This window comes from Camelus bactrianus, chromosome 9 (assembly GCF_048773025.1).
Source record: "Camelus bactrianus isolate YW-2024 breed Bactrian camel chromosome 9, ASM4877302v1, whole genome shotgun sequence".
Classification (NCBI taxonomy): domain Eukaryota; kingdom Metazoa; phylum Chordata; class Mammalia; order Artiodactyla; family Camelidae; genus Camelus; species Camelus bactrianus.
In genome coordinates this window covers 38251004-38266117 of record NC_133547.1, presented here as the reverse complement: position 1 = coordinate 38266117, position 15114 = coordinate 38251004, and the positions used below count along the sequence as shown (strand labels likewise).

The 15114-nt window shown below is 40.5% G+C and overlaps 1 protein-coding gene across 7 annotated transcripts in view; it reads right to left on the bottom strand.

The window, feature by feature from the left end:
* Positions 1–15114, bottom strand: part of NTNG1 (netrin G1) — a 300041-nt gene that overhangs the window by 30072 nt on the left and 254855 nt on the right. For 5 of the 7 annotated variants that reach the window (XM_074370072.1, XM_074370071.1, XM_074370076.1 and 2 more), the window contains one exon: positions 14911–15045. The exons of the other annotated variants lie outside the window; for them this stretch is intronic. In XM_074370072.1, the coding sequence (XP_074226173.1) occupies positions 14911–15045 (135 nt within the window). The remainder of the gene's footprint in view (positions 1–14910; positions 15046–15114) is intronic. 7 annotated transcript variants of the gene reach the window in all.

The following is a 15114-nucleotide window of genomic DNA, read 5'->3' as shown; positions in this document are numbered from 1 at the left end:
ATTCCAACCTAAAATAACCACAAAAAATGACACAGTAAGTGTTAAATCCCATTCATTTTTAGCCTTTTTTCCCCCAAGAAGCAGCGCGATTATCATAGCTTTCATTTTATCATGCCGTTTGTAACTCGACTGCTTTCCTAAATCTGTTGATCCAATCCCCACCATTTTTCGGTGAAACTCTGAGGGCAGCTACCATCATTTATAATTTTATTATCCCACTGTGTGCCCTTATTGTGTGACAGAACTTGGGTTAAATATTGTTATATTATTTAATTCTCACAGATAATGAGGTAGATACAATTCTTATTTTCATTTTACATGAGAAAATTGAGGCTAAGTAAGAGCAACTAATGGTACAGGACTGATTTTTTTTTGCACACAAAATATTAATTGCATCTATATGGATTTAGGCACATTGGCCTAGGTTGCCAATATTACATTTTGTTTCATTATCTTTAAATTTCTGTGATTGCCCATAGTGTTCTTACTCCTTTACCCCAAGATTTTAAAAAATTAATAGGTATTAATGTGTTTTGATAATCCCATTCATTGTAAAAAACATAACTGACTACAAACTTAGTTTTTTGAAGACAGAGGATAAAGTTATCAACAGGAATAAAGCAGCCATAGTTTTACCTTTACACAGTTGCTTTCTCTCTGTCTCAGAAATATTTTATCAAGGCAAGAATGCAACGAGGAAGTGGATTTTAAAAAATGGTAATTGGGAACTCAGTGAAATATATTTCAGAGTAATGCTAATCATGTGTGTCAAGATAAAGGAAATTAAGGTGGCTTAAGTTTTCAGTTTTCTTCAGAAAAAATCAATTATAAAGCAGTTAGGCTGCTGACACTAAACAGTAAATCCCTGGATTTAGTTAACAAAAAAAGGCTCTACTTTTTGAAGGCTTGTTCTTTTCATTCAACAGAAGAAACTCATCGCATTGATTTCTGAGAAGGGGCTGTTTGCATCAGGTGTCTTGAAATTCAGACGTACTCTTGATCTTAGCCTGTTTGGATCAGAAATCACTTGCCACCTAGGGAATACGTCTTTATAAAGCTGCCCAGGCATTACAGTGCTCATGGCATTAGTTGGGTGCCCTGCCCTCCTGCCTCAAATTCTAACCAGGATGGCAAACTGAAGCCCTGCTTACAACTCCCTTGGGGTTCAGAGTACCCTGAGTCAAATTCATGGGTGGGTTAAATCTCTCAGATAATGTACAACTACTGAAAGTGTAGTCCTCAGTCCTGGTTATGTATTGTTACTGTCTCAGGGGTTTCGCACAATCGAGATGCTGGGGCCCCACCCCCAGAGAATCACACTTCAGTATGCGGGAGTGGGGCCAGCCATAACTATTTCATTTCAGTCTCAGTTAACCTTTATATAGTCACTGAGATGCTCACAGTCTTGTCACTTTCTAGTTTTGGACGATTAGAATCTTCCTGTCATTCTTTCCCTTTTGTTCTCGTAAAACCAATGACACAAAGGTTAAAGCCACTGAGAAAGTTTTTCAACAAGTGCAGTTGTCTCATCGCTTTTCAAATGAGCAATTAATAATTCATAACAATTAACTGAGTTATGAGTTTCTCTTTCAATACGTTTCCAAACACAAATAGATTAAATGGTAATTGCCATCAAATTTTATGTTCTGTTTCATGTGCCCAATAAAAGTTTATCTTTTGGAACTCCACTTTGTATTTCCTTTTGATATATTCATAACCAAATGCAATATACTGTATTAAAATATTTATTATTAACCTATCAAATATTAACCACTTTTAAATTATATGGATGAAAGAAAACAAATAGGCTACTTGTTTAAGTTTTCATGATTCTCCTTGTTTTAATATGATTTGGATTTGTAGAATACATGCTGGTAAAAACTGATGGCATGAGATACTATATGAGTTCTTATTCCTTACAAGATTTTTCCAAGGCGTATGTGTGCCCTTTGGTTTTCCAGCCACCATTATTCTATGAACACTAAGTGAAGAAAACGAACTAACAAACGAAACATTTGGGCTTTGAAGTCAGCCTCTAAGGCTGACTCCTTAAAGTCCACACTTACTATATCATCCTCTGATTCTCAAACTTTAATGTGCATATGAGCCACCTAGAGATCTTTTTAAAATGCAGCTCAGTAAGTCTAGCATGGGGCCTGAGATTCTGCATTTCCAACAAATTTCCGAGTGATGCTGATGCTACTGGTTGAAGGATCACACATTTAAGTTACAAGAATCTAAATGACTACATGCAGGCTACCTAGCCTCTCTGGGCCTCTGTTCACTTACCTGGAAAGTGGGGATAACTGCTACCTGGGTTTTATGCAGATTAGACAAGGCAGTGTAAATGGCTTGGCATAGTTCCTGGCACATGGCAAGCACTGTCATCATTGCAATTAGGAGAGCTAATCTATGACTTAAGTGCTAAACCAGAGTATCTCTAAGACTCCAACTCAGATATAAGGCTCCAAGGTTGTAGGTCAAAGCAGGGATACCTATGATCAGAAAAGCAAGCTATAAAAGTGGAACTGGAAGTCGGTCTTCTCAGATTCCAAGAGTGAGGCATTGTCAGATCTGAGACCCCTCTGTACTTCCAGCCCTTATCAGAGGGCAGGGATCACATTTTATTTGTCTCTTGGTGCTCAAATGTAGCACAATTCCTGGCACATAACTCGGACTTTAATATTTGTTAAATGAATGATAGTACGCATAAGTGATCGAGTAAATGAGTGTATGAGTGATTGCATGAACAAGCAAATAAACTAGGCAACCTAAAGCCAGCCTAGTTTGCTGGGGAGGATTCAAAAGATTTAGCAAGGCTCTGTTAAGCAGCTCTTCTACCACCTTGGTTAAACTGAATTTGGCATCAAAGATGAAACGAAGGGAAGAGTTTTTCTACAGAGTTATGATATGACCTGACCTCATTTATTGTACATGAAGAACATATTGAACACGGCTGATTTAATCATGTTTTATTAGCTAGGCCTATCAATAGGTGAAGCACAGCTTCCCCCACCCTAAGACACCAGACAGTCTTTAGCAAAACTGTGATTTCAGAAATTTCAAGCCCTGAGATAATCTGATGGAATTCATACATTATAAGTCCGTAAGTAGTTTAGCATCCTTGGTGCAAAATCAGCAACTTTAACTTTCATCTTAAAGAAAGAACAGATGGATGGCAACTAGCTGTATCATGATGACCATCTTGGAATGTACAGGAATATCGAATCACCATGTTGTGCACCTGGAACTAACATAGTGATACAGGCCAATTAAAAAAATATGGAGATACTAGGAGGAAATACATCAAAATGCTAATGATGGTTATTTCTGGGGGTGGCGATTATGAGTGACTGCTAATTTTTACCTAATGCCTTTATCTATTTCCAGTTGTCTGCAATGAACATGCATAGCTTGTAAAATTAGAAAGAAAATAATAAATGTCACTAAAATTGAAAAAAAAAAAGAGAAATAACAGGGATGTGATATCTCAGGAAAGACCTCATAACACACCCAAGTGTCTTCCACATGGGCACTCATAAAAGCTGGGTCAGCAAATCATCGAAAATGCAGGGGTTGTCACCTCTGACGCTACATCCCTAATACATTGCCAAATTGTCCTGGTAATAAGCCCCCCTGTAAACTCACAGACTTTGTCTCTTTGCACTCAAAATCCATGTGAACAATGTAGTTGTCCATATTATTGATTATCATGATGAAGAATACAGATTAGGGTAAGACTAAGTCCACAGAGTCAATAACACTAATTAAAAAGAGGTCTAAATGTGATTCTTAAAAATAATTACATCAATATTTCATTATTTTTGTACTGTGTTGTCTCTGAGACATACGCTCATTTCCCCAAAGAGTTGTAGCTTAGAGGAAATAACTAACAATACATAATATTCATCCTACACTTTTGCAGAATATGGGAAGGAATAGTGTCAAAAATATATCTTAGGAATTCTTTCTCTTATAAAATATCCAGAGCTATCTGGATGATCTTGACTATGAAGCACAAGGATGAGCTGGGGACTGAAGTTGGACACAGAGGAACTGCGTGTGGGTCTGAATTTCTGTGTGTATGCGCTTGTTCTAGATGAAATCCAACTTTACTGGGATTTACATCAAGATAATCAATTGTCCTGCATTTACACATGCCTCTTCTCCATACCTTGCAGCAACAGATGACTGAAGGTTGACTGTAATTTTTAAAGACAGAAATCTTGGCAAAGATGGGATGAAAAGCCTGTGGCACTTAAATACAGACGGGTCATGACATTCTGTCCCTGTAGGTAGAGCTACATGATTTTAGAATGTCCTGGGCTCATCTATCGATTTGAGTGTGACTCAGTCTCACTCAACAGAGCACTGGACAGAAAAGGTAGGGTTCACAGCACTGACGTGCACTTTATTCAGAATAATTACCTCTGATATTAAAGTTGATGATAAAAAATACATTCTCAGCGTATTCTGTATGCATTTTTATTTCCTGTGCCCTTGGTGTTGTGGCCCATATTATTACTGTGATTCTCCCTTATCAGGGCTTTTTGTTGATATTGAAGGTGACTGGTTGTTGGTGCAGAAGGCAACAGAAAGACTCCTCACGCCAACATGAGCAATCCTGATTGTATTATGGCCACCCTGACTTCGCTTTCATTAGTTGCTGATTGCACTAAATTGATGCGAAATTGACTTGGCTGGCTTGTAAGCCTTTAAACAGTTGGCACTGACTGTGTCTGTGATCTTGCTCTGGAAATTATATGGCCAAAGCCTTCTGTAAATCTTAACATTTTTCTTAAGGTCAATTAGGGCCTGGTAAATATTAATCAGTTAGATCAACTCCCTGAGATACTCATAACAAGATAAAGGACGCACTTTAATGAAATGCATGGTTTGGGGTTTTTTTAATTTAATGTTCTCTCTTGCCTCCTGCTTCATATTCTCTCCATTTTATTTAAGAGGTCCTTGTTTCTTCATTTCTAACTCCTGCGTAAGTTTAAAAATAAACCAAACTATAGTCTGTAGGCCAAATCCAGCCTGCATCCTGTTTACGATGGCCTAGGAACCAAGAATGGGTTTCACATTTTTTAGTGAAGGAAACAAAATCAAAAGAAGACTATTTCATGGCACGTGAAAATTACATGAAATTCAAATTTCAGTGTCCATAAATGAAGTGTTACTGGACCACAGACAGATGCAATCTCTCGCTTCAGTGTTGTCTGGGGCTGATTTGGGGCTACAGCTGCGGAGTTGAGGGGTTGCCCCAGGAAGCCTAAGATAATTACTGTCTGGTCCTTTACGAAAAGTTTGGAATAATTTTTTTTTTTTTTTTTTTTTTTTTGCCTCTGACTCCATCTACAAAGTGAAAATGGCAAAGTCTTATAAAATGTCATAGCAAACTCAGCATTAAGTGTTCACGATTAACTGGCTGGCCACCTATTAGGTGTTTGAGTTGGGAAAATTACTCTAAGTTTCAGTTTTGCTGTCTATAAAATAAGGGAAAAAAATATTACCTCTCTGGTAGAATGACATAGTGCATACATGTTCCTGACACACAGGAAGTACACAATAAATAATAACAATTTCATTATTTTAAAATTATTATTCCTCAGAAATTGGTCCATATGCAAACAGGTCAGACCATTTTTGAGACTTTAGGATCACGTAATTTCAGACCAAGAGGGAGTCTTAAATCATAGACATAGAAAACAAATTTATGGTTACCGAAGGGGAAAGGCAGGGGGAGATAAATTTGGAACTGGGGATTGATAGATAACACACTACTATATATAAAACAGATAAACAACAAGGACCTACTGTATAGCACAGGGAACTATATTCTATATTTTGTAATAAGCTATAATGAAAAAGAATCTGAAAAAGAATATATATATATGGGTCACTTCGCTGTACACCTGAAACACTGTACATCAACTACATTTCAATTAAAAAAAAAACCAAAAAACAAAAAAGGAAGAAGAAAAAAGAGCCTTGGAACATCCAAACCCTGTCTAGGATTTCACAGGGGCCGCTGCCCAGGAAAGGCTGAGGTGGTTGAGGAAATATTCCTTGGAGAGGGTGGGAACAGTCACACCCAGAATCAGGTCCCTGTGTTCACTCCTAGAACTCCGTTATCAGGAGGCACCTCCCACCCCGGTTTATCTGTGGCTCCTATACCCAGAATTCCGTTCTATTAGTGACTGATGACTGGCCGTTTACTTAAATGAAAAAATTTCCCTGACAAGTTTCAAGTGGGTTGGCCCTTTTTCAGTTGAGCTGATTTTCATACTGAGATAGCTTCTTTATACATGCAACTTTAGATGACTTTGAGATTCTCTCTCTCTCTCTTACACGCACACACATCCCCACTCATGAGTGGGTAAAGAATGGCTCAAGGTGAAACTCCATGTATATACTGCCTAAAGTAAGGAAGAACTTCATGTACTGTGTTTCTGCTTGGTCTCGTGACCATCTCTCCATCAGAGGCCAGGCTGCTGCTTTGACGCTGGGCACTCATGGGTACAACTGTACCCGCATTTCTTCATGAGTTTCGGCATTTCACACATCTTTCATTGTTATACTTGGATAGTTCTATCGAGTGAAATGGTACAATTTGTGCATACTTGTCATTCTCAATATTCCTTTCAAATAAAGGGGGGAAATTAGCATGCATGGCCAAGTAAGTACAGAAAGTTGCCCAACCAGGTGAGAGCTGAGCCCCTCTCTGAGCTGAGTCCTGGTTAGCTGAGTAGCAGGCAAACCTCAGAATGTCAGGAGGGAGCCTGGAATTGCTGTTAGTATGTCCACTGTTCGTATTTGTCCTATGCTGGGCTTCAGCAATTCGAGAGACTTGGGTTTTGAATGTATTTAGGATATGATCCTGCTGTGAAGGACATTCGAACAACTCACTCCTTTCAACCAGCTCCACCAGCCTTTGCTTCTGTGGCTGTCTCCAACGAGCCATTAGCGGTGTGAAGCACTGAAGCACTTTCCACGGCGTCAGTGTAAACCCAGACTCCCCTGCTCACCGGTGGCACCGAGTCCCTGGTGTACTAGAGGTAGGTGGGCTTTTTCAATCAATCCCAAATTAAAGTTATATTGAGGATAGCGGGAAAACAGGACTGCAACTGGAAAGTGATGGCTATTAGCATGACTGAGTGGTGTGGCACTGCCCTGCTGAATCAGGAGAAATTTCACAACTGAGAGCAACCCTGGGTTCGCTCTTCTAGCTGACAAAAATGAACCATTTCCCCCCAGGAGGACAGTCCGGTATATTTGTAATGCCTACAAATTGCCACTTCCTATCGTCTGTCTTCCTAATATTTTCCTTCTTAAATTACCTCTGGGAGGCTCCTACTGGTTCTGTTTTAACGAGCACTCCCTTCCCACCCTTAGGAGTTGAAAACAGCAACATCAAGTGCCCATCCAAGTATTTATTTTTCATCACTTTTATGTGTGTGGTGCTCAGCAAGGGAAATGAGACTGGTATTCAAGTTGATAGCAAGGAAGTTAAAAACTTGGATTCGGTGATGCCATTCATTTTTAGCAAGAGATATAAGAGCCAAACGAGTGAAATCATGTGTCTAGGGCTGCAAATGCTCTGAAGCATCACAGACTTCCTTGTTTATGTGATATGCCTCCTGCCAGTGGATTCAGCATGTAAGGTCAGCTGGTGAAATGTGAACTGGATATTTTAATGTAACACAGCAAATAGCAGGAGACTACAAACAGAGGCAATTGAAAAATTACAAGTTAGGCTCAAGGTATTTTCCCAAGGAGGTATAATCTTCATCTCAGAAAAGCAAGTGGAAGCATCATCTTAGTGATCACAAGTTGGGTTGGCAGTTCTGCAGAAGTTAATCTCATACCAAAAAATGAAGAAGAAGAAGGAGAAGGAGAAGGGGAAGGGGAAGGGGAAGGAGAAGAAGAAGAAGAAGAAGAAAAGAAAAAAAAAAACCCCGAACTACAGTCGCAGAAAAGCTATGATGGGAATCAATTAATCTCTAGAAAACAAGGTGTTATATAAGCCTTAAGCCTGCCTCTTGAAGTGAGGACTGACAACACACTAGTGAGAGGATGAGAGTCTGTCCATTGGTAAAGAGAGATTGTTAATACAGACCGAGCTGAGTCTCTCATTCTACCTTCCCTTTGCTCCACGGACTTGGTCTGAAAGTCAGAGCTGGAAAGTTGGAGAGGCCCTGGAGGTCTTCCATTTGACTTTTCATTTAAGCAGAAACTCTCCAGAAAGCATCACTCATAGGATCCCGTTCAGCTTTTTTCTGAACTTCTCCAGAGTCTGGGGATTTATCATTTCCCCAAGAACCCTACTGTACATTCTCAGACAGCTGGAGAGAATAATAGTTGGAAAGTGTTAAGCTGGAACCCACCTCTCTTTACTCACTGGTCCCTAGTCTATCTTCCTGAACCAACAAGTCCAGTTTTACATAATAGCCCTCCAAACACTGGATGATGTCTGTGACACGTTAAATCATATGCCTAACCAGACTTTTTCAACTTTTTCATAAAAAAAACCTTTCACCAAAGACAAAAAACCCTCCTATATCACTGCTGCATCGAAATGTTTTTTCCAAGGACTGGACTCTTGATGCGGGCTGCCCGGGGCATATTTCAGGGGAACTACCACCATTTTTGGTCCTTGTTTGGTCTGAAATTGTGTTAGCTTCTTTGCTACTCACGACAAAACGTTGTCTGGAGTTAAACTGGAACGTAAGCTAAGCCTTCCCCATCTTTGTCACTCAAACAACTTGTTAACACACCTCTGCACCCTTCTACATTTTTGCAACTTGTTTTTATAGCCTTAATTTGCAGCAGTGTCTAGCATATAGTAGGGACTTAATAAATGTTCATTAAAACTTCCCAAGGGATCCTTGTATAGACATGCTGGTAATTTTAAAAGTCTCTCATTTTTCTCTAGAAACAGTTCAGGATTTTATTAATATATGTGTGTTTGATTTTAAAGAGGGTCTAAGATCTTACCTTTTTCCCCAAGAACATTTTGAATTTTTCTTGAACATTTGGAGCAATATCCCTTAAAGGTTTTTAAGAGTATTGCTATGTGATACTGTCATCTCCCAAGTGGTATTGGTAGTTTCCTGAATGCTTCTTCCACTCATTTGGGTGAAGAAATTCTCATCAGTGCAGGCCAACAATTAGCAGAACACATCTCTTAGCAGATATCTTGATATGTGGGTTCCCTCATTTTGGAAGATTACAGAGCATTTGGATTTCCTAATTTTGCTTTGGGCAATACCTGTATCTCTAAATGGTTGTATGGTCTAAAACATACACTCATAACACCTTTTCTGTAAGATCTTTGACCTTGATTGAAAAATATTTCACAGACTCTAATTCACAGTGCAAGTCTATAGCTACTTCACATACATCACTCCTTTCTAATCATATTACGTTATTTCTTTTACATAAGTTTTACCCTCAAATATCTTTATTCCAAGCATGAGTTACATTCCATCTCCATGATACCTGCATGTTTATCCCTAGCATTAAAAGCTAACATTCTTGATGATTATCACAGTAGGCAGAGAAAAAGGTCTCCCCAAAGATGTCTATATCCTAATTTCTGGAACCAGTTTCCTTATAGGACAAAGGGATGTGGTTACATTTAAGGGCCTTGAGATGGAGAGATTATCCCGGATTATCTGTATGTCTCCACTCTAATCACATGGGTTCTTAAAAGTGGGACTGTGTCCAGGTTATAGTTAGAGAAAGATGTGGTAATAGAAGAAAGGCACAGAGAAATGAAAAGTTCTTGGTGGACAAAGGGGACCACAAGCAAAGGAATGCAGGTGGCCTCCAGATGCTAGAAAAGGCAAGGAAACAAATTCTCCCCCAGAAACTCCAGAAGGAAACAGAGCCCTGACAACATCTTGATCTAGCCCAGTGAGACTGCTATTGGATTTGCAAACACAGAACCATAAGACAATAAATTTGTGTTGTTTTGAGCCACTAAATTCATGGTAATTGGTGGTAATTTTCTCCAGCAGCCATGAAAACAAATCTAGTTATTTGCATTCTCTGGGAAGGGTATTTTTCCACTATATTCCTCTCAAATTTAATTCAAAAAAATTTTCTTGGTCGGGCCATTGAGCCTCCTAATAAACACACATTTTCCTGTTCTTGGTCATACATGTACTGATCCCTTCCAAGAACACACATTCTGATACTACAGGCCATGGTCCAGCAGTTGAACCTCAGCCTTCTCTGTGCTATGTGTGCTTGGTTCTTGATTTCCTACACGCTCTGATATCTTCCAAAATCATAACACTTAGCCATGTCATGAAATATTCTGACTTTAACCACAACATTCACACTGTAAGTTCTTCTGAATGCGCCATTAGTAAATTAGGTAAAAATGTGGGGAAATTGGCGGCTTTAATAAACACTGCATGATGTTCCAGTGCAGCTCATGCATCCTCTAGGAAGACAGCACATCTCTCCATCAGCCTCACTACATCTCCGTGTGGCTATTTCCATTTCATTTTCCAAATCAAAACAAACAAATAAACAAAAAACCCCCACAAACCTCCCCTATGTCTAGTCTTCTTGGTGCCCTTAACAAGTGTTTCATCATCTCCCAAAACATGTGAACCAACCATATTTGATGTGAACTCAGCACCGAATGTTACTTGTCTTTAGAAGGTTCAGCTTTATTCTCTAAGAGGTGGCTCATGCCTCTTCTCAGATTTCAAAGGGGCACATTAAAAAAAAAAAAAGTCTTCTCTTTGTCCTCCATGTCTCATTCTTCTGTGGAACAACCTCAACACTAATTTTGATTCTGCCTGGCCTTCTTGAAATCATTTTATTTCTGCTTTCTTTCTTGAATGGTGTGTGCCATGCTGTCTACAGTCCATTCATCCTGATGGTTTTCAAGTGTTTCATCTTTTGTCAGAGAGACCAGCTTACATTTATGGCGCACACAATTGGTAGCCCCCTCAGGCAGAACGTGCACTGATGAGCCTGGAGTTCCTGATATCCCCAGGTGAAGACACACAATTGCTCTTGGGGTCACCTTTGCTTCAATCTCTTGAATCAGCCTTGTCTCTCTAATCAAGGGAGTTTTGGAATCTCCTCCATCAACCATTTGATACTCAACAGTGGCCAGACTTACTACACTTTCTGCACTAGTATTGTACAGTTGGTCTTTAAATACGGATTCTTGCCTAGTTCTTTGACACATCAGCTTGTTCTTGGCACTAACTAATTATAACTGAGATCTTACTATGTAGTATGAGGTCCACATTCATTATTTTCCTTGAATCTTCACAATTATCACATGTGTTAGGCCCTAGTACTACCCCCATTTTCAGATGAAAAACCAGGCTTACAGAGCCCTAGTAATTTCCTCTAAGTCCTGCAGGCAGTAAGGCGTGGAGATGGGCTTCAGACCCGGGTCTGTATGTGTCCAGAGCCTAAATGTGAACTCACTCGGTTCTAATCATAGGATGTTTAAGCAAGCTTGCCAGTAACTGAATCTCTTTATTGTCTGTTTCCAAATCCAAGTCCTTTGGACTGCAGTTTCACATTTCTCCTCTTGCCAGTCCTCTGGGGGACTGAAGCCCTGTTTCTGGATCCCCTGGACTCTGTCCTGATACCTCCGACAGCCCCTCCTTGGCGGTGCCTACCTACAGGTGCACTGCTTAACCCTTACTCACGGCTGCCAGAGCCACAGTCAGCCCTCCTCCACCACTGCATTTCTTCTTGGCATTGCTTTCTTGTGGGCAGGTTAATATCAATGCCACTGATAATGTGTTCCACCTAAGGATGGGCAAGCAACAGAAACGTGTGTGTGTGTGTGTGTGTGTGTGTGTGTGTTTATGTTGATGATCTTGGGAAGGAAGAGAGATTGACTTGAGGGGCATTTCTGAGTGCATTCACGTGTGTGCAGACATAGGAGTGATATAAAAAGTATTTATCAACCTATAAGCACGGACTAATTAGCATGGTCACCTGCTCTAATACTGGAGCAGGTGCTGAAGGCACACTTCTATGACAGGAATCACCCCATCAGTCACTAGATTTTGGGGGTGATCTAAGAGCTCCCAGGGAAGACACGTAGGGATCTTCATGCAGTAGCTGTTTACCAAATGGCAAAAGAATTTCTATATTTTAACACAGAATATCAACCCTGTGGTGGGTGGATCTGAAGGAAGAAAAGATTTCAGAGTGAGATAAAACTACTGTGTGCTCAAAGATGTATGTATTTGAAACATGTTGAATTTACATAGCAAATCCAGTCTCATACTGTTCCAGTCATTCTTTATAGAGCAGTCAGAATGATCTTTCTAAAACAAAATCTCATCCTTTCTTCCTCTGCTCAGAACTGGACGGTAGGTCTCATATCTCTCCTGCACAATGGCCCTCGCATCTCTTCCCTAATGTGATGAAACTTCTTGGCTTGGTGTTCAAGAAACCACATGATCTGGTCTCTAGTTGCTTTTTCAACATCTTCCCTCCCCACCAACACACACACACACACACACACACACGTTGTCCCTCAATCAGCTTCAAATCGTTTCGTATTTCTGGAACATAGTGTGTTAGCTCACGTACCTTTTTGCCCAAGGCGTCCCATACTGGAAGCTCCCACTAATCCTTCAGTAATCAAACAAATATCAGCTCTCTGGGAAGCCTTACTCCCCATCTGGGCTTCACTAAAATCAGGTGCGTAGCTCTTGGTTCTTGTCCCCTTCTGTCTAATTGTTGAGCCCCATGTCAGCCTCTCACTCCAGATGGTGAACTTCACGTCCACATGCCCAAAGCCACTGTCTCTCCTCACCCTGTAGCCTGTAACACTAGCTCAACGCCTAAGTTATAGTAGTTACTCAAGAAATACTCCCAGGGATAAAGTATTTACTCCTACAATCTCGCTGACCCACCAGCCAAGGATGTAAGGTGCTGGAGTCGAGGCACAGAGGGTTCTGTACACCATCCAGCCCTTCAGTGGAAGGGCTGTGCTTAAAGCCGGTCTTCCAATTCCAGAAAGAAAACTCTGATGACATTATATCTTTTTTTTTTTTTTACATAATACTCCAGAAATTAATACAGAAAAATCAAGTCAGGCCATTTTCGGCATACATTTCCCCTACAGCTGTAAAATTAGTCTATTTTCCTCTCCAGTGTCTTTCCCTGATTACACCCGGACCCCATTCGCTAGGTCCTGCTGCGTCAGGAAGTTTACATGAGAATTCCCTTTTGAGAGGGAGTGTCTTTATTAAGTCTCCTTATACCTTATGCTTTGAAGTCTTGGTGCTAGTTTCAGCCCCTCCTCTGTCTCTCCTCATCTCCCCCTGACTACTGGCCTCCTGTGAGCCTCTGCATCCAGATGTTTCTGGACTGATGACTGTCTTCTGAGTCCTGGCTCCTCACATGGTCCTTGTGACCTAGAACTCATCCAAACCTTAAGGTGCTTTCTAGGAACCTACAGTGCGCATGACTTTCAAACCATGGCCTCACCCAGAGCTTATGTGCAGATGCGTTTCCTGACTTCTGACTATTTGACTCTTAGCTGGAGATCCTCACCCTCCAGCTTCTAGATCCCGTCCTAACTTTGGCTTGCTCAATGCCAAATCTCTCAATTATCACCACGGTTCATTGCTGCCCATGGCATTAGTGTGGCAGTAAATTTCACCTTGCCTTTATAACATGTAGACGTGTAGCTTCCAGCTAACTATACACTCCATAAGTAGTGGGTAAAATATTCCGTACAGCCCTGGTAGAAACTGGCTTTAGATAATTCCTGCATGCTGACATTTTTTTCAAGTGAAAAGTAAGCAAAAAACCTCTAGAGCTGTGCTGTCCAATATGGTAGACATATGTGTCTATTAAGCCTTGCAATATGGCTAGTTCTAATTGAGATGTTCTGTGAGCATTAAACATCTGATTCAAAGACAGTATGAAAAATGTAAAATATATCCTTCATAGTTTTAATGGTAACTCTATGTTGAAGTGAAAATATTCCATCTTTTTGGAAAAAATAAGTTGTTAAAATCCACTCCATTTTATTTTTACTTTTTTAATGTGGATAGCAAAATATTTAAAGTTACATGTGTATGATGCATGATTTCCTACTGGACTGCTCTGCTCCGGAGATTTGCCTGGTGCCTCTTTAGTATTAGTAAGCTGACTGTGTATAGACAGAACGGAAAGTTAGTGCAGAATTTAGAAGCAGGAAAGGTTATGAATGACAGAAGGAAGCTTCTGCTCAGATTTTAAAATTTCTGTTCCCTGAATACACCGACATGCCACCTGCCTTGACAAGCTTTTAAGAAGGTCCGATAATCCTCAGAGAAATGAGGCTGAACCAAATGGCATCCATCTAAGGCTCGCTGCACGGTGCCTAACCTCAGAGGCTTAAAAATCAATATTGATTTTCATCATTTATTTGACCCTGGCATTTAAATATCCCTTAGATTTATTACCTTTAGGCTTTTGGTTCATATTCAGTGATGGGGATACAAGGGTGGTAATAAGTTATGTAGATATCATTTAATTTATGAACTCTGGAGCTCCAGGGTTTCAAGAAATATATTAACCACATACACATCACCCTTCATTTTGCGGTAAGGACTTCCAAGCTGGGTCCCTATTGTGCCACTTAATTTATGGTCTGGCCCAGTACACGGTTCTGCGTACAATATTTCAATATAACTTGCTCCAGCCATCAGAGGGGATGAAGATGGGCTTCAAAGGAGCCAGCTGGACAGCTGATGGATGCTCTCTCTCCTATACACAGACTGGGGCATTAAGTGGTTTTTAAAGCTTGTCAGTAGTTTGGGTCTTTTTCTGCTCCGAGAAGCTGCAGGCACCGGCCTAGACAAGCAGAATCAGCCATGCTGCAGCAGGCAGAGGGCAGCTCCCAGAGTTACTTACGTTGGCAGCCGTAGTGCCAGGAATTTCCCGGCAGACACTCATCACACTTAGGCCCTGTCGTTCCAGTCTTACACTCACAAAATCCTGAGCCATTACAACGATCATGGACCGAGCCCAAAGGGTTACAATAACACTCTGTAGAAACAAGACAACACAGAGGCTGGAGACAAGTCCACACGGCTTATAAGTTATCAACACGAGCGT